This window comes from Desmodus rotundus, chromosome 1 (genome assembly GCF_022682495.2).
Source record: "Desmodus rotundus isolate HL8 chromosome 1, HLdesRot8A.1, whole genome shotgun sequence".
In the NCBI taxonomy this organism is placed as follows: domain Eukaryota; kingdom Metazoa; phylum Chordata; class Mammalia; order Chiroptera; family Phyllostomidae; genus Desmodus; species Desmodus rotundus.
The window spans coordinates 186,933,511-186,953,187 of NC_071387.1; the positions used below are offsets into that span (position 1 = coordinate 186,933,511).

General features: G+C 40.6%; 1 protein-coding gene across 6 annotated transcripts in view; it reads right to left on the reverse strand.

Annotated features, from left to right (window-relative positions):
- The window catches only part of DNAH5 (dynein axonemal heavy chain 5), a 235,227-nt gene that overhangs the window by 165,434 nt on the left and 50,116 nt on the right, over window positions 1-19,677 (reverse strand). For all 6 annotated transcript variants that reach the window (XM_053913932.1, XM_053913940.1, XM_053913931.1 and 3 more), the window contains exons 4-12: window positions 19,284-19,444; window positions 17,561-17,782; window positions 14,788-14,925; window positions 13,666-13,842; window positions 11,987-12,100; window positions 11,231-11,338; window positions 7,344-7,466; window positions 6,576-6,791; window positions 3,484-3,591 (exon numbers count right to left, since the gene is read on the reverse strand). In XM_053913932.1, the coding sequence (XP_053769907.1) occupies window positions 3,484-3,591; window positions 6,576-6,791; window positions 7,344-7,466; window positions 11,231-11,338; window positions 11,987-12,100; window positions 13,666-13,842; window positions 14,788-14,925; window positions 17,561-17,782; window positions 19,284-19,444 (1,367 nt within the window). The remainder of the gene's footprint in view (window positions 1-3,483; window positions 3,592-6,575; window positions 6,792-7,343; window positions 7,467-11,230; window positions 11,339-11,986; window positions 12,101-13,665; window positions 13,843-14,787; window positions 14,926-17,560; window positions 17,783-19,283; window positions 19,445-19,677) is intronic.

The window sequence follows — 19,677 nt, forward strand, 5'->3', positions numbered from 1 at the left end:
TTTAATTTTTATTGTTATTCAATTACAGTTGTGTGCCTTTTCTCCCCATCCCTCCACCCCACCCCAGCTGAACCCACCTCCCTCCCCCACCTCCACCCTCCCCCTTGATTTTGTCCATGTGTCCTTTATAGTAGTTCCTGTAATCCCCTCTCCTCACTGTCCCCTCCCCGACCATTGTTAGCTTGTTCTTAACTTCAATGTCTCTGGTTATATTTTGTTTCCTTTTTTCTTCTATTGATTATGCTCCAGTTAAAGGTGAGATCATATTTATCAGACGGAGTTTTGAGCTTCTACAATTCTAAAGGAATTATACCTAGATAAGCTTGATTTTCCATTAAGTAATTTGTCAGGACAACCAGTGGGAAATACCCAGGACCCCAGAGGAAACACTTTGCACTTGAAGAGATGCTGCTCTCTGGGGTCACACCACAATGCCCCCCCTTACCAATTGGCAAGCCCCAAAACTGAAGAACGGCTACACCTATTACAATGTGCCTCCAATACTTCTCACTGCCTCTACTGAAATGACAAAGAGCAGGACAGCTAGCCTACCTAAGAAAATACTCAAGTCTTTTCACTGCATAAAAACCTCTGAGTATAAACTAGGCAGAACTGAAACTTTCACGGTGCTTTTAGGAGTACCCTCCAACTTCAGACACCAGCAAATCTTCACTGAGGCCTAACACGTACCTGATCTTCCTTGCTTTTCCATCGTATAACTTCACAAAGACCTTGAATTAATCTTCTTTTCTCTCTGAGCACTAGGTCCATTCTTACAGTCTTTTGGAGTCCCACCGGGGAATCCTTACACTCACTTGCCCTCTTACCACTTATGAGCTCCCAGCTCCTACTTAGTTTTCTGTCCAACCTATTAGTACCAGCATGACCTCTAAATCTGGACAGGATTCCAGGCTCTGGAGGCCTTGGTGGTGGAGTCCTAGACACGGCCCTGATCCAAGACACTCGGGTAGCTCACCCCACCCCACCCCCCAGTGTTTCATCCTGGAGACACCACGGTTACTGAGCCTCTCCATTCCTGCCTCCAAGCCTCGTCCCCTCACTCATCCATCCGCTGTAGTGGAAAGGTCAGTATTTTCACCCTGATTTTACTGAGACAAGGACTGAATTCACCAGTTATTTAAAGGAGAGCATGTAGAAAGTTTACTTAAAAGAATGAGGATGGAAAACAGTACCAAGAAGACAAAGGAAAAGTAGTCATTCAACCACAGGGAGAAATGGCCTATTATGAGATGGAAGCTAAGACAATAATAACATTGAATGAATAAAAAAAAAAAACAAGGAAAGATTAAAGAGACTAGGAACTAATGTCTATAAATAATGTTTAAAAACCAGGCTATAGAACAATTACAAAATTATATTCTTGGCTATAAAAAGTGGTCACCGGCTTGAAAAGGTCTCGCCATCCCACTCATTTCCCTCCATTTACTGGGAAAAGGTAAACACTGCTCTGGCATCAAGCGTCACCTCCTCTCTGAGCCCCTGCGGAGCCCAGGCAAGCAGAAGCATGGGGCTGTTTTTCTCCTAGGCTCACATCCTGCCTTACGGGTTGTAGCAATTCTAGTATTCTATACAATGTTTTGTAGGTTTGTCCTCCCTCTAAGTTTCTTTAGAACTTCTTTGGACTACGATGTTTCCATCCTCAATGCCTGGTACAATACTTCTAACATATATGTACTTGTATTTCTATCACAGCACATATCTGCCTTCTGTCTACTATGAGCTTTGAGGGCAAACCTACTTGATTTATTTCTGTATTCGTAACGCACAGCATAAAAGCCTAATACATAATTGATGAAGAGTAAGTGCTTGTTTAATTACAATAAACCTAGTTCTTATGAATTCATTACTCACACTTTAATTCAGCAAACATCCTTTGCTCTCCAATTATACAAGGTGCCCCCCACTAGGCCCTGGAGACACAAATAAAAATGAACAAGATTCCTGCCCTCAACGTGTTCACCGTCGGCCTGTATTCCACATATACGCTACTGAAGTGCCATGTGTCAGGAACCGCCGGGAAACAGGCGAAGACCCGACACATACACACTGACCACGGAGCGCAGAATCAGGACCTGCCACTGCCCATCAATTTCCAACAGGAAGAGGTCAAGACGCACCGTCCTGAAGTATGAATCAGCCCCCAGTAGTGGTCCTTGCTTAAATCAGTACAGGCACCCCATCAACAGAAATGTGTCTTACAACATAAAGGTTAAGAACTTGAATCCTAGAGCCACACTACCTGGGCCTAACCCCCACACTACCAGCACTTGCTGTCTCTGTGACTTTGGGCACATCACCTAACCTCACGGCACCTCAGATTGCTCTTCCGCAAAATGAGGGCACTACGAACACCCACTTTATAGGATTATTGTGAGCACACAATGAATTAACACCTATAAAGGACTTAGAACAGTACCTGATATATAGAATTAGCTGGTTTTATTGATTCCTTCTACCATGGAACCCGCCCCTCCAAAAATACCTCAGAGTTCTTTTTCCCTTAAGGTGTACCAACTTATTTCAAGCCAAAAATTCTGGCTTGAAAAGAAGTAACAGATGACCATTTTCCTTTAATAATCAGAATGGTGCAAATTTTCACCTCACTGGGATGAAAAAAATCTGCTTATTAATTATGGTGGACACCTACTGGGTTGTCCCCCCCTTACCCTCCCCGATTCCCCTCCTCTGAGGGCAAGCATTCCCAACAACCACAGGGGGTGCCATCGCACCTGCTTTACCACATGACCCAGGGCCAGACACCGCACCCAACATGGGCTTTAGGAATTTGGAGTGGGGAGGACCTGTGATATGTTCTCAGAAGCTGACGACAGTCATCCACTGTTCGTGTGGACTGAAAGTCAAGATGGCTAGTCTGCAGTGAGTGGGGGTGGCGGGGGTGGCGGGGCTGGGGGCAAAGGAAGACAGAAAGGGGTCCAGATGCTGAGTCAGTCCTGGTGCCACTGTTTCTGAGGCCAGCTGCAGCCCTGCCGTCGGGATCTGCCAAACGTCGCTCACCATTTGATTAAGTGACCTCTGGTCATAATCATTGCTATAAAGTAACAAACAAATGGCAACAAATTTCTGTGTTCTAATAACCCTACCTTTCAACAGAACGTGAAAGTTAATTGTCTTGGGGTAGAGGGATGGGGAGAAAAGGCATACAACTGTAACTGAATAACAATAAAAAAATTTTTTTAAAAAGTTAATTGTCTAAGAACTAAGATGGAAGACATGCAGATGTCTGTGATGACAGATTACCCAAAGTTACATTGCCAACTCTTTCATCTATGAAAAAGAGCTTTCAATTATTGATCTGAAATCAAAAAGGCCCAAGATAAGGTTGCTCTCAGTCACCTCCGTGATGAAGACGCCTCTCCCTTCTGACGGGCAACGATTAGCAACATCACACAGAACAGAAAAAAATAAAAACGCGACTGTCAACAGGAAGTTTATGCGACCTACATGAAGGCCATTCATCTGCTTGCAGAACTCTTCATAATCCTGGTCAAAATCCATTTTCCGCTGGTCTAGAAAATCATATTCTTTTTTCTTTATGGTGGCAACAATACCCTGAAACGTTATGAAAGAAATAAGACAGTATTTCAATAGTCTAGTATTAGTTAAATACAACCTTTTAATGCAAAATGAACAATCATGATCAAAAAAGCAACTTAAACAGAGCCTATTTCTTTAGTTACATCGCTTAATGCTCATTACAGCAGTGTAATGTTGCCCACTGCCTTCAAAGAAGTCATGTGGAGAGCATTTTTCATGAAGTTTTAGGTATTTTTGAAGAAAAATGGAAAGACCACATCTAAAAAGTAGAAATGTTTTCTCTAAAAGTTTCTTACTAATCTCATCTGAAATAATAAAAAGGAAGCCCAGAGTAGAAGTTACTAAAATATTTTTCATTGAAGTTTTTTGACTTCTCCCAGAAAATAAATAAGACTTTAACAGAACAGAAACTTAGGAAGAAAACAGTTATAACATCTACAGATAAAATACTATCTTCTAAGCCTCAAATGTCTTAAATAAAATGTCAAACTACAATCTACCATTTAAAGATTCAGGAATTAATTGCTTCCTCTCCCTGCAAAGCTGCAGTCTGTGACTACAAGAGTACAAATGAGGCAATTCATCTCCTTGAAAACACCATTATCCAAAGTTTTGTTTGCTCTGAATAATGAGCTGTAGTGCGCTGTGATCATTCTTAACCAGGTACTAAGCCATTGTCAAACTCGGGAGCCCGAACTGTTGACACAAGCATATAATTTTTATGAAGAATGTTTGGCCTCCTTCTGCAATCTCCTCTTCAAAGTCATTTCCATTTATACATCAATTCAAATATCTTAATAGACAAAAGTATATAAACTGCACAAACTCCGTGAATCAAGTTTACTAGTTAAAACAACCTATGCTTTCATGCTGTATAACTACAAAATTAGTTCTATTTAGAAACTGTATGTATCATGCTACCCATCATGTTACAGGAAGTGTGTAAAAGACATATGAAAAAGCCACATTCTACATTTTAATGTGATAATTAAGAAGATTTGGGGCCCTCACAAAATTCTGCTCTATGATTGGATTTAATGATCACTTAAGAGTATTAAGTAAATAAATCAGTTAATTGTGACCTTTTAACCAACTAATCAAACTCAATCTACTAAATTCAATAATTTGACAGATTTAAGAAAGTAATATTTTTATTTATTTATTTTTTAAATTAAATTTATTGGGGTGACATTGGTTAATAAGATCATACAAGTTTCAAGTGTACATTTCTATGATACATGACCTGTATATTGCATTGTGTGCCCACCACCCGAAGTCAAACCACCTTCGGTCACCATACATTTGGCCTCTTTACCCTTTACTACCCCTCCCACCCCTTCTCTCTGGGAACCACCATACTGTTGTCTGTGTCTATGAGTTTCAGTTTATATTCCACCTAGGAGTGAAATCATGTATGTATTGCACACCTATTATGTGCCAGTTAATTGTGACGACACAAAAATGAACAAGACAAACGAATGTCCCCGCCTTGGGGGAACTTACGTCCGTGGTAGGGGAGAGAGGGATTCACAAATAAAGGAACAGGATAATTTTAGACAGTGATAAAAGGAATAATGTGACAAAGAATGAGGAGGCAAACCAGAAGTCAAGAAAGACAATTCAGAGGGTCATTTAAATCAATATCCGGAGACTAAGGAGGAAATAACCCTGAAGATCAAGAGGTAGAATTTTCCAGGAAGAAAGGTACTCCAGGCTGACAGTGGAATGAACTGTGTCTGGGGAGCGTAGAGTGAGGAGAAGAGGAACAGGAGAGGGGGTGGGAGGGGTGGGCAGGGCCTGATAGCCAGGCAAGAGCCTGAGATTCATTTCCGTGGACACAACTATGAGCTTCTAACACTGGTGCAAACACAAAAGTCTCCCTGTACAATTTCCTGCACCATCTGCATGTTATCTCACGACCTCTGGCCCATCAGCTTTAATTGGTATTTCATTTCAGATTTTCGGCTTCTTTACCCGGTATTCTTATCAGGTTAGAACTGCCTACATCTGCATTTAAGTGCATAGTTCAACTTCTCATTCAAAGATAAACTTTGAAATATATTCCAAAGTTATTTTCTCATTAAGAATAGAAAATAGATTCCAAATTGAAAAATAAGTGGATATATTGCTTCTTGTCTTACAAAACTGTCACCTTCAAAGTACAGATTTTCTACCATGCAAAAGTACAAAGGAGTCGCCTAAAATGTTTCCTGCTACATTAAGAAAAGTTTTTTCTTTTCTTTTCCAAAATCCAGTACACTCAGGAAATGAAAAAGAGCCCTTAGATTGGCCTAAACTGTTAGAGCACAAAAGCTGGCAATAAATGATATGATCTTTTTCAAATTCAGGTACAAACAATCTAAGTTTCAGTATCACTGTTCCCAATAAGAAAAAAATTTACTACATCCACATTAAGAACTGAAAACACATTTTGTTTGTAAATTGTTTTTTCAATCTTCAAAACATTATTAGATTACAGTGTCCACTTTAAAAACCAAGATTAGTCACATATATATCCTTATAAGATAAAGCAGTTAAAAAATAACCAGAATAAAAAGCTAAAATAAAATTCAGTCCCTTTTATTTTTGACATGTGTCCAAACAAAATCCTGAAATGCAGAGATGATAACAAAACAGTCAGCACTCAGCGTCGACAAGCGCCTGAAACACAGCATTTGCTTCCTTAAATATGTCCTGCATGAGTAAGTGAAGGGAGAAGTTCTATCGAAACGCTTTTCTTATGCTACTAATGAAAACGCTTTTACTAATGATGATTAATTTCAGACAGTTGGGGAGTCATTATCATAACCACATACCTGAAAAGAACGTATCAGCACATTGCATAATTCTCAAATAAATTTAATTTCTTTATTGTTTAAGGGCTATGGGCTTATATTTCACAGTATGAACTATATGAATCATTCTAAACATAGTTATTTGCATAAAATGTCGGAGTTTTAGTTCTGGATTAGAGCCGCAAGTTTAGTTTTAAACAATACCTGGTACTTAGTGACCATGTCTTCCAGGCCTTCAATTTTAGAATCTTGCAGGACTGAATATGTCTTAAAGGTTGTAAAAATGTCTAGTATCTTAGCAAGCCGTCGGTGGAAAGTTTCAAATTTTCCAAAAATATACATCTCGCTGAATTCAAATTGTTTTTCATTTGGATCCTGTTTTAGCTTTTGTTTTGTCTTGTGAAAGCAGTGCTGGTATTCCTTAAAATCAAAAACCAGAATATAAGAAGGGAGAACACCAAAAATATCAATCTTACTCTCTTCAGCAAAGGCGATGGCAACATTAGGATGGAATTGCAAGTCCTTTCAGTATCCTGCCTTTTCATTCACTCACCCATCAGCCTGCAATATCATCTTCTCCCACCCTCTGATCTAGCAAAGTCCTAATTATTCATAATGCAACTCAGAGATGCAGCCGTCCCACATTTGTCCCACCATACTGGCAACAGCCTCACTCCGTGTCTCTCTCCCCGTCCATCTGTAAGAAGCTTAAGAAGACCTTAGTCATCTTAGTCATCTTTGCATCTTCAGTACTTAATGGGTGTTCAGACATAGTAAGCCCCCAAAGAGGGTAGATATAAGTGCATAGGTTTTCCGCAAATGTATATTAACATGTAACTTTCTTAACAGTAGAGAATTACTGGTTTTTTAGCAACCAAGAATATAATAACTGCTAAGTAATTTAACATGCATCACCAAAACAACACAAAATAATGAAGCATTATCTAAATATATTATTAGGCTGGCCATTACCTGCTTAAGTTTAATTGCAGATAATATTTTTTCCACAACAACGTCCTGTGGCTGGCTCCACATGGAAGCAGTTCCACTGTTGGTAATATAAGCTTTACATGCCGATATCATCTGATTGGTCACCTAGAGTTTTCCAATAAAATGGGTGTTATGTACATAAGACAGCCATCAAGTATAAATTGGACTAGAGGGTCCTTAACTCTTCTACTTCTCAGGGCATACAATCTGTGGGCTCAAGCTTTGGATTGATTTGTTTCCATACAACTATGATCAAGCACTAGCCCTTTTTATTCAGCTGTATTGAGGCATAATTGACAAATAAAAATTATATATATTTAAGGTGTGCAATGTGATAATTTGATATACATAGGGAAAAGATTATCACAATCAAGTTAATTAACACATCCATCACCTCACAGTTATCATTTTTCATGTACATCATGGGAGCACTTAAAATTTGCTCTCTTTAACAAAGGACATGAAGGACCTATACATTGAAAACTATAAGACATTACTAAAAGGAATTACAGAAGACACAAAGAAATGGAAAGATATTCTATGTTCATGGATTGGAAGAATCAACATGGCTAAAATGTTCATATTATCCAAAGCAATGTACAGAGTTAACGCAATCCCCATAAAAATCCCAATGTCATTTTTTAAAGAACTAAAACAAAAAATCATCAGATTTGCACAGAACCACGAAAGTCCCAAACATCCAAGGAAATCCTGGAAAAAAAACAAAAACAAAGCTGTCAGTATCATATTCCCTGACTTCAAATTATACTACAAAGTGACACTAATCAAAACAGCATGGCAGAAAAACAGACACCCAGAAAGATGACATAATCGAGAGCCCAGAAATAAACCCACGTGTATATGGGCAAACAATTTTGACAAAGGAGCCAAAAGCATACAATGGAGAAAAAGAAAGCCTCTTCAATAAATGATCCTGAGAAAACTGAAAAGCCACATGCAAAAGAATGAAACTAGACTGCCTACTATTAGTCACCATACATAAAAATTAACTCAAAATGGATCAAAGACCTAAATACAAGACCTGAAACAATAAATTACATCAAAGAAAACATAGGTTCTAAACTACGGACCTTGGTCTTTGAGAGGATTTTCTGAATTTGACCTCAAAGTCAAGGGAGGTAAAAGTAAAAATAAACAAATGGGACTATATTGAACTAAAAAGCTCCTACATGGCAAAAGAAACCCTCAACAAAACAAAAAGGCAATCACTGAATGGAAGAAGATATATGCAAGCAACATCTCCATTAAAGGGTCAATATCCCAGAAAAAAAGAACTCTTACAATTAACAGAAAAAAACAACCCACTTGAAAAATGGGCAGAAGACCTGAACAAACACTTCTAAGACAAACAAGTGGCCAACAGATATATGAAAAGATGCTCAACTTTACTAGCTATTAGGGAAATATAAATCAGAACTACAATGAGATACACCTCACACCTGGTGAATGGCTATCATCAACAAGACAAGTAATAACAAGTGGTAAAGAGGTTGTGAAGAAACAGGAACTCTCACTCACTGTTGGTAGGAATGTAAACTGGTACAGCCACTATGAAAACAGTGTGGAGGTTCCTCAAAAACTAAGAATAAAGTTGCCATATGTTCATTGCAGCCTTATTTACAATGGTTAAGACATGGAAACAACCAAAGTGTCCTTTGATAGATGATTGGGTAAACATATGGTACATATACAATGAAATACTGCTCAGTGCAAGAAAAGATGAGGTACTGTCACTTGTGACAACATGGATGGATCTCGAGAATATCATGCGAAGCAAAACAAGTCAGATGGAAGAAGTCAGGAACCATAAGATTTAACTCATATGCGGAATATAAAATTTAAAGCAACAAATAAAAGAACAAGTCAAGCAGAAACTCACAGACACAGACAATGGCGCAGTGGTTACCAGAGAGAAAGGAGGGTGGAGGGAGATAGTAAAAGGTAAAGAGGGTCAAATATGTGATGACAGAAAGAGATTTGACTTTGGGTGGTGAACGCACAATGAAATATAAACAAAGTGCTACAGAATTGTACCGCTTCAAATCTATATAATTTTATTAACCAATGCTACCCAAGTAAGCTTAATGTTAAAAATTTTAAAAATAGAAAAATCTGTTCTCTTAGAAAATGTCAAGAATACAACACAGTGTTCTTAATATAGTCACCACACTGTGCATTACATCCCCAGAACTTATTCATCGTATAATTGGAAGTTTATACACTTTGAACAACATCTCCCCATTTCCCCTACCACCCCGCCCGCCGCTCAGTCTCTGGCAACCACCACTTTCATCTCTGCTTCTATTTGTTCAACTTCATAGAGATTCCACACATATACTGTCAAAATCATTTGTGAAATCACAGAGTTGGAAGCACCATGAAATATCAACGATTTAGGCCCCCTTGTGTATGGAGGATGAATGTCTTAACCAACCTAGAAATGATTCACTTTCCAACCTAACAGCTGTTCAGAGTTTTCCCCGATCTCCCTCAGTAGCTTAGTAACCCACAGTTCCTAAGCGCCATGTAAAGCATTGTCCACCCTGATCATTTCAAGTCACCACGGTCTGCAGCAGAAACGTCCAAAGGAGAAAGCAACACAGAAAAGAATAAAGCTAACGCGGGTAACCACTGACATTTTATGCATCCATGCAAGATTAAGAAATTTCAGAGTTTTCTTGGTGCTTTTTTTTTTAAATGAAAAGGGAAGCTGGAGGACTCCTGTATACATGGAATGGTATGATGGCTGGGATTTACAGCACAAAGGTTGGGGGTGTAAAGATTGGCCGTGTGTTGATAGTCGCTGGATCTGCGTAATATGGATGTGGGAGTTCAGTATACAATTATTTTTGCTTTCATTAACTGCTTCAAATTTCCCATAATGAAAGGTTTTTGAAATTCAGGGTGGTTTTATTATTCTGCCAACAAGGGTGATTTTATTATTTTGTTCAACAACAAGGTCTGCAAATAACATGCATGAAATCTAGAGTAGAAACACGAGTTGACTTTTTAGTCACCTACCCGGAAACGTCCCCCATGACCCTAACACGGAGTGTTAGTGTGAAGTCAGGAAAGGGTCTCGTGGGGTTCCTGCCCTGCTCCTTGACCGAAAGAGAAGAGCTTCCCATTGAGCACTCAAGCCCAGATGTCCCTGTTCCCAGCAAGAACCATGACTCACTGCCTTAGTGGTCACAGCACAAATCCTGATGAGCTGAAAATTCCTCTATTTTAATACAGCATTTAAAATTTTTGCCTTGGCAAGGAAAAAGTCATTTCCTTCTTAGAGACCATTCTTAATGGGAAAAGCAACAGTGCTCACCATAAACACTTAAGAGTTAAGACATAAGGTTTAAGCATTGTTATGCTTTTTGGCAGAATCATTATGAGTGCTTTATAGATTGACGGGACATAGCAAGCGGCTTTTATGAGCATGATCACCGTTCTAACATCGCCAAGTAAACAACTGTGGTATCAGATAAATTTGGTACAGCAGCATATCAAATATGAAACAGGAAAATTGAATAATTAAAATTTACCCGTGGGAATAAATAATGTGCTAAATAACATAGGTAAGAAATTCCAAAAAGAATCTTTTCCCATTTTCACTACATAAAATAACACAATGTGCATTTATAATAATTACTTTGAGAAACAATGCTTCACGATTTGCCAGAGTCAGCCTGTCACATAAACTTGATTCTATCTCTATTGCGGAATTGAGCTTTTTTAAAAAAAAATGTATGATACCTAGACATTGGATTGTGCTAATATGGTAATGTTTAATTACCAAAAAATTGACCATTGGCAAAGAAATTTAAGTGACCATGAACTTTACCCTATTCACCTACCTTTACAAACAGAGATGTAATCTTCTCAGAGGTGTTATAATAATGAGAGATGCGGTAGATCATTTTAATTGCATTTATAAGCGTAGGAATAGCATCAATCATGGATATCTGGAAGACACCACAGAAGTTTTCCAGGAAACAAATACCAAATTCAGCAAAGTTCTAGTAGTCTAATCATGCCATTTTAATTAGAATAAAGTTTAGCTAAGTGATTTTTACTTAAATTTTATAATATTACCTACTACTGTACATAAATATATTTAAGGATTATTTTATTATGTAGTCACATGCAGTTAGTTAATCAAACTTTGTTTCACTGCAAGAAACATTAACTCTCCTTTAATGACAAGCAGATTGCATGAACTAACAGTGAACTCTGCAATCTACAAAAGCAGGTAGAAGGTCACACACACACCTGCTCGATGACTCTTCCCACAGGAGTGCGGCTCAGAACGTCAGTGACAATATTTGATAGAAAATGGAATATGTAACAAATAGTTTTTAGATATCACATATACATCTTTGATAGATTGGTAAGTGAGTGGACAGATGGGTAGATGGATGAATACACACAGATATAGGTTTACATATGGATACATAGATACATGGGGATATATGCATAAAATTTTCTTAAGAATAGAAAGAGATTTCCAAGGCTTTTTGAACAGACTAATATCTACAAACCAAACGCCACACTCAATTCAGCTGGCACCAAAGCACCATCAGAGACTAAAAGGGTAGAAATTGTTAACTCACAGGGTCACTGCTGTACAAGGGGTCACAGCATTTCTCGAGTGTATACAAATACTTGACATTGTCCTTTGCTTCGTTAGCTGCATCAGTGATCCGGATGTCCATCTCCCGCCAAGTCTAAGTGCAGTACAGAAAAGCTATTTCACTGCGATTATCAGTACAGAAACGTCCACTGTAGCATCTGCTAAGTGTGACCGCAAGTCCCTTGGGTCAGACTTCCAGTTTGTCCTGTGCCTCTCACACAAAACTGAATCCAGAGTGGGGTGAAGGACACTGCCACACTGAAGGGCATTTAAATTTTTCGACTAAATTTCTCAGGTCTCTCTTTCAGGCCTTCTCTTATAAAACCTAGCAAATAACGAGGACAGAGGATCCAGGGGGCAGCACCTCCCTTTCAACCCGTATCTTCTCCTCTCCTCTGGCTCCTGGGTCCGCTTCACACCTCACCCCTGTATTTTCTATCCTCACTGCATGTCCCTAAACTTTTGTTCATCCATTAACGTAGAGATTATTTGTCAACTGCCAATCATGTGCCACGTCTGTGCAATGACCTAGGAACTTCAAAATAGACAGACATCTAAATGTAGGAAAGTAAAATGATGTGATTTAGCACAAGCCAGCACATTCAACTGACTTCATGGAAGTCCTACTAATATTTCTGAACTACAGCAAAACGAAATGATTGCATTCTTTAAGCAATGATATAAAGGAAATCTAAAGTAGTAGTTGAAACAAATTATTATTGATTATTTAAATTATTTTCATAGTTTGAAACATCCATGCAAATAGCTAATGAGTATTCTTTATGGCACCAAAGCCAGGTGTGGCAGGCACCACTGTGATGGTCCCCAGGGACCACTGACTCCTGGTATTTGTGTTCTTGTGTTATCCTTGTGTCACCCCTGGATTGTGGGCTGAATCTAGCAACTCACTCCTAATAAACAGAATGTGACAAAAGTGATAGGATGTCACTTCTGAAATTCATTTATCAAAAGCTGTGGCTTCTACATTGCATGCTGTCTAGCACTCTGCCACTTCCTCCCTGTAAGGGAAGCCAGCTGCCATGTGGTAAGGAGCCCAATGGAGAGGCCCACGTGGTAAAGAACGAAAGGAAGACTCCAGCCAACAGCCAGCAAGGAACTGAATCCTGCAACAACCACATGAGCAACTCAGAAGCAGATGCTTCCCAGCTGAGCCTGCCCAGGAGGTGACACCCCTAATGAGAGCTCATGAGAGATCCTGAGTCACAGGCACCCAGATAAACCTGCACCCAAATTCCTGACCCACAAACTGTGGGATACTAAATGTTTACGTTGACAAGTTTAGGGGTAAAGTGTACACAATGGTATAAAACTAATATACCAGGACTAAAGTATATACAAGGTAAGTTTTCATTATTACTACTTCTAGTTGGTCTTAATTCATTATATACACACAGTCATATTATGATGTTATATCGTAATTACATGCAATACCCTCTAACAATACATACATATATTAGCACATCTGCCAACAAATACCTCTACTTCAAAGGCTATTCCCACGGTATCCGAAATTATAATAGGGTAATATTATTCAATCTTAAAGTTTTTTTCTTGAAGGTATAATAACATTTTTCTGTTCCTAATCACTCTGTGACCTAAAATTCCCATTTTATAAAGCGAAAAGAAGTGGCTGGCAACCTTCAGAAGTTTCGACTTGGCAGCAGCAAGCACTGCCAGCACAGCCTTCACATCCGGGCTTTTGAGTTGGTCCAAAAGGTAGCTAAACTTGGAGAGTCTTTTTTTCCAGTGCTCTAACTCTGCTCGGGGCCCAAGGTCATCCGCTTCCTTCCGCAGCTGATTGTTCTCAGCGAGGACCTGAGATGCACAGGACAAACGTGAACCACTGAACAGAGCTGGAAATTTGAACATCATACAAAAGCAAAAAATAAGGGAATAAATGATGCTATCTCAATCACGCTATATTTTTAATCGTTTGCAGGCTTTGAATGACAGCCTTTAACTAACTTAACATGTATCCATTTTTAAAACTTCTACAAAAGCAGTTAACTTGTTCTAACTGCAAATTATTTATTTAAGGAGTTTTAATAAATTTTTGGAGGGCCCGACCTCAGCAAGTTTCCTTGGCTATTCATTTACTTATGTATAATCTCGAAGCAATACAACTCCCAGGCCTTATGTTGGTTAAATTTTTTAAAGATTTTATTTATTTATTTTTAGACAGAGGGAAGGGAGGAAGAAAAGGAGAGAAACATCAATAGTAGTTGCCTCTCATGTACCACCCAGTCCCCAACTGGGGACTCAGCCTGCAATCCAGGCATGTGCCCTGACTGGGAATCAAACCGGTGACCCTTTGGTTTGCAGGCCAGCACTCAACCCACTGAGCCACACCAGCCAGGGCAAGGTTGGTTAATTTTAATGGTGCTTACTTTTTGATATAATGTCCACCTTCACTTAGGACTTTTTTGAAAATATTGTTTTAAAATTAAGTCTCAAGATCGCTTTTGCAGGACACACTAAATTAGAAAACTGTCTGTTTCTACAAATGTGCTCATCAAAGGAAATCACAGAGTGAGGAAAAAAATGGCCAAGTGCCGTCTGCTAGTTGTGCAGGTATACAGAGTCGCCAACTTGCATCTCTTAGAATCCTCCCTATCTCTTCCCAACTAACGACTATAATAAAGCCATGGGAACCTCTCACCTCTTCAGGGACTCTTAAAACACTTAGGCAAATACACCTTATTCCATTGGCTAGTTCAGGAATGTGGCATCAGAGACTGATGTTTGGTTTCTGGAAATTACCTGTTCTGTTTGTTTGATCCACACTTTCATACAACCTTCTACTTTTTCCAAAGTCTCAGGGTTGTTAGCTAGAGTCAAGTAGTCTGTTGGTTCCTTCAGGGTTTTCAGTTCCAATACGTCACACTTTTGAAGGTCCACCTAAGTAAAATGAAAATTAAATAATAAGGTGATGTTTTTTAAACACACAAATACACACACACACACCGGTTGGTCCCTCGGCTTAGAAGTATCTTAAGGGGATCCTCTAGTCTAAACCGCGCCGCCCTCTGCAGAAAGACCCTGATAGCACAGTGGGACACAAGATGCCCAGTCCTCCCGCGCTCTGAGCACGCCACATGAGAAGATGGGTTCTGAGGTCAACTTTGGGGTCAAAAAGAATAAAGACTGAACTAGAGAGAAAGACAGTCATAACATCACAGATTTGGGGAATTAATAGGAAACTTGAAAATTAAACAGTCAACTCATGAAGACAAAGACAGTGGGGAAGCTTCAAGAAAATTGATTTGGAGGGGAGTAATTTCCAATCTATCACATTCATATTTGGAAATGTTCTCCTGTCCTTGACCAATAACATCTTTATAGTTAGCAAGTTCAGTGTCAAACACAGATTTGTACTGGGAGGAAGAAAAAGAAAAGGGTAGTAAAGGATGTGTGTTGAATTTTGACTTGATAATGAAACCTAGTAATAGAAAATAGACCCCAATATTTAATGAGGACATTTTCCGTCTGGTATCTGTGTGCCTGGCACTGTGAATATCTAAACTCAAATCTCACATCCAATGTCACTTTACCAGCCACAGAGCTAATGTGTCTCTCAACTGGTTCAGAACCAGCAGGATCGGATGTGGTTATTTGCCATGCTAAATGCCAATATGGCCAAAGATCCACTTCACAAAGCCCAGGTCCTAAGGGCGTCCTGGTGAGCCAAGGTAAAACTGAAGAGCCCGCTAGGAGATGTGGAAGGTGGAAGGAACAAGCTGGGGAGTGGGGGGCACCAGATGCTGGGATCACACTCTCCTTCTATTTTTATTTTTTTTATTTACTTTTTATTGTTATTCTATTACTGTCATCCCAATTTTCCCCCTTTGCCTTCTTCCGCCCATCCCACCCCCACCCCCCGCTCCCACAGGCAATCCCCACACCATTGTCCATGTCTGTGGGTCATTCACACATGTTCTTTGACTGGTCCCTTCCCCTTCTTTCCCCTGTTATCCCTCTCCCTGCTCCCCCTCTGGCTGCTGTCAGTCTGTTCCATGTTCTATGTCTCTGGTTCTGTTTTGCTCATTGGTCTATTTTGTTCATTAGATTCCTCATATAAGTGAGATCATGCAGTATTTGTCTTTCCCAGACTGGCTTATTCACTTAGCATAATACTCTCCAGACTCTGTTTAAAACCAGCAGAGTGGCCTGCAGAGTGAAGCTGTGCCCCAGCTGCCACAGTCTGCTGCAAGGGGACACTGCTGCACCCGGACAGACCCCTCAACGTTTCCTGTTTTCTTCACTTGGCTTCCTAACAAAGCCCTGCCCTCTGACCCCTAACAGCCCGAGTCCTGGCCCCCACGCCCACCCCTGCTCAGACACAGTCGGCCCCACCCCCATGGGGCCCAGAGGTACCACCTTGTCCTCCCTGGGCCTGGCCTCCTCAATTGCTGTTCTTCACACTGCTACCCTCTGACAGAGCTCTGAAAACCCACCAGGGCAGCCACGTGCCTCCACTCCCCTGTGCCTTTGCTCATGCTGCCCCAGCCCGGAAGGCCCTCCCACTCCCACTCTGCACTTTCCACCTGCCACATGGATAGGACTCTTTGGTTTTCAGGGAGGGCTCTGGGCCTCATGAGGTGGCACTGCCTCCCTCTTGTAGGAGGATCCATCCACTTTTTAAAATACCTCTGCTACAAAATGAAGTATATTCATAGGAAAGTATGGCTTTTTTACATACAGTAACAATTTAATTTGGCCCAAGTTGCATTTTACTGTGGGCTGAACCATGGTTCATTGCTAACGTAACAATTATGTTAGCTGGAATCGTCCTGCTCCAGTCTGGATGCAGTTCACTGCACTGCAGTCACTCATTCCACGTCCTTTAGGAAGCCTCCTAACACCTCCCTCCCTCCTTCCCGATGTCCCAATAGGTCTCAGTGTTCCTTGGAGCGGGGGTGAGTGTTACCTTGTCATTGGTATCATGGGATCCATTCCTCTCTCTCCCCTCCATGCTTGGGGCGGGCTGTCATCTAACCCCAGGAAGCACTAACAAAGGCTTACTGCAGGCAGGACAAATTTTGGCTCACCTTTGCCAAGCTTATTCTTAAAGGCTCTTTGGTCACTGGCTGAGGCACAGGACCTGACCCACTCTCTCCCTCTAGATATGTGTCAGTTTCTCCTCGCTCCTCGTCAGGATTTCCTCCATCCCTACCCACCACCCATACCCACACCCACCCATGCTCTGGACCCAAGTTCCTTCCTTCTGTGATGCAGAGAAATAGCATGAATATTTCATATTTTGCAGCCACACATCTGAAATGACTGAGGCTTCCTTCATAGTCAACATTCCAATGGAACCTCTGATGCATTAATCACTCCAAACTACAGGAATTTAAATCTAGTCCCCACCCTATCTTGAGGGGGCAATAAAAGTGTCCATGAAATTGTTTCAAGATTTGCAAGGTAGTGGAATTAAGACTACGTGAGAGAACTATTACACACATCTATCAACATAGATAGATAGATTTGTTCACCCTCCGATCTTTTGCAGAAATAACTTAATCGTTCTTACCTTCTCCCTCAAACTCTCCTGAGCGCTCGACAGGACACTGACAAAGCCTTCCAGAGAGCTCAAGAAGTCCTGCCGAATGCTGGACGCTTCGTGAAGCCCCTCGAGCTCGCCCCAGCCCTGGCTCGTGGCCCTGAGAGCCGGAATGAAGATGTCTGAGAGCAAATGCCTCATGCTATTGAGCAGGCCCCCATCTGTGGCATCTAACATATTAAAGTTCACCTCCTGGAAAACAAAGAGGAGATCCTTTTCTGTAAAAATTACCTTCAGTCACGACATAGCTACTAAGTCTTCTCTGAATGCTGTTATTAACCAACCATCCTGTGGACAGAACTAAAGACCAATCAAATGAGAAGAGCAAAGGCTAGTGATTGGGAACTTGTTGTACTCAAAATCCGCCACCATCACTTGCATTTTGGCAGAGACTCACAGGCAGGCAGGGGAGTGGGAGAGCATTCTAGTGGAATGCCCCAATTGGAGGCTGCTGGCCGAGAGAAGCTGGAAGAGGGCTAACTAGAAGTGGGGCACCCTGTGTGACTGGTTAGAGGTGCACATTTGGCTTTCTCTGGTTGGACCCAGGGAAGGCTCCTGGAAGTATGGGCAAAAGTCCACTACTGACAAGCAGGCTGGCTACCTGGGTTGTTTATTGTAGGTAGGGGGTTGCTTTCCTGGGCAGGTTGCTACAGATTGCACCTCAAACTTCTATTTTTTATTTAATTTTTTAATTGATTTATTTTAGAGAGAGAGAAAGGAAGGGTGTGGCGTAGAGAGAGACAGAGACTTGTTGTTCCACATAGTTGTGCATTCATTGGCTGATTCTTGTGTGTGCCCTGACTGCGGATCACACCTGTTTCCTTGGCATATCGGACAATGCTCTAACCAGCTGAGCTACCCAGCCAGGCCTCAAAGTTCTGTATTTACATATGGTCTTGCCAGAGCCTGTTTTTCTATTCAGTGTCTCCATGCAGTAAATTTTAATTTTCATACTCTGGTTAAGACATAGCTTTATACTATCCTAAATCTCATTCATCACAATAAAAGAATGAAATACGTAGAACATAAGATGTTTACCAGTTTATCCACACCAAGCAAATACAACTATTAAGGGCAGGGGAGACATGTAAACATGAACTTCATTTTGCAAAAAAAATAAAAAGTTATATGTTCACTTTTAAAAGTCCTATTTTAAATGTATGAAATTTGCCATAAAATAAATCATATGTGGGGAATTCTTTTCAAAAGGAAAGACTTTGCCGTGACCGGTGAGGCTCAGTGGGTTGGGTGTTGTCCTACAAAGCTGAAGGTGGCCAGTTCTATTCCCAGGCAGAGCACAGGCCTAGCTTATGGATTCGGTCGCCAGCTGCAGTGTGTGCAAGAGGCAACCAATACACGTTTCTCTCTCACATCGGTGTTTCTCTCCTTCTCTTCCTCCCTCCCTCCCCTTCTCTCTAAAAGTAAGTAAGTCAATTTTTTCAAAAGGAAAGACCTCACTGTAACACACACACAAAAAAAGTTACATCAATTTCTGTTAATATATTGACTATTTAGTCCTCTTACCTAATAGATTTACAGGAAATGTCCTCTTAATTGTTTGCTTGCAATGCTTTTAGAAATACTACTTTGAAAGTAGATTTAGATACTGAGTGAACATTTAATAAGCAATGGGCATCTTCACTAGAACTTATGGGATCTTGGGGAGCGAGTGTAGGATTGCTCTGGCCCTCACCTGGTGGACGTTCTCAGGGGTGACGGCTCTGGAAGGGTCTGTCCTGATGAAGAACACACATACGCCAGTAAGAGCAACGTCTTTTCCCTCCGTCACAAACACTTTAGGTTTTTTCATCCTTCCAGAAATAGGGTTTACCCCTCCTGAAGAGCTGCGTTGTCCTACAAATGCAGAAGAATTTTAATTTCACCACTGCTATTCGTACTTCACAAGGTCGCATCTTGGTACAAAGTTTCCTTGTTGAAATATTGTCATACTGGCTCATCCATGTGCCTTAGAAAGTCCACTTGGACAGTCTCTAGCCTGAGCCCTAAAGGATCTAAAAGGATCTGTTTGTTTCAAAATTGTTGCTCTAGGGAAAAACAGGAAGAAGAGAAGCAGGAGAAGAAAGATT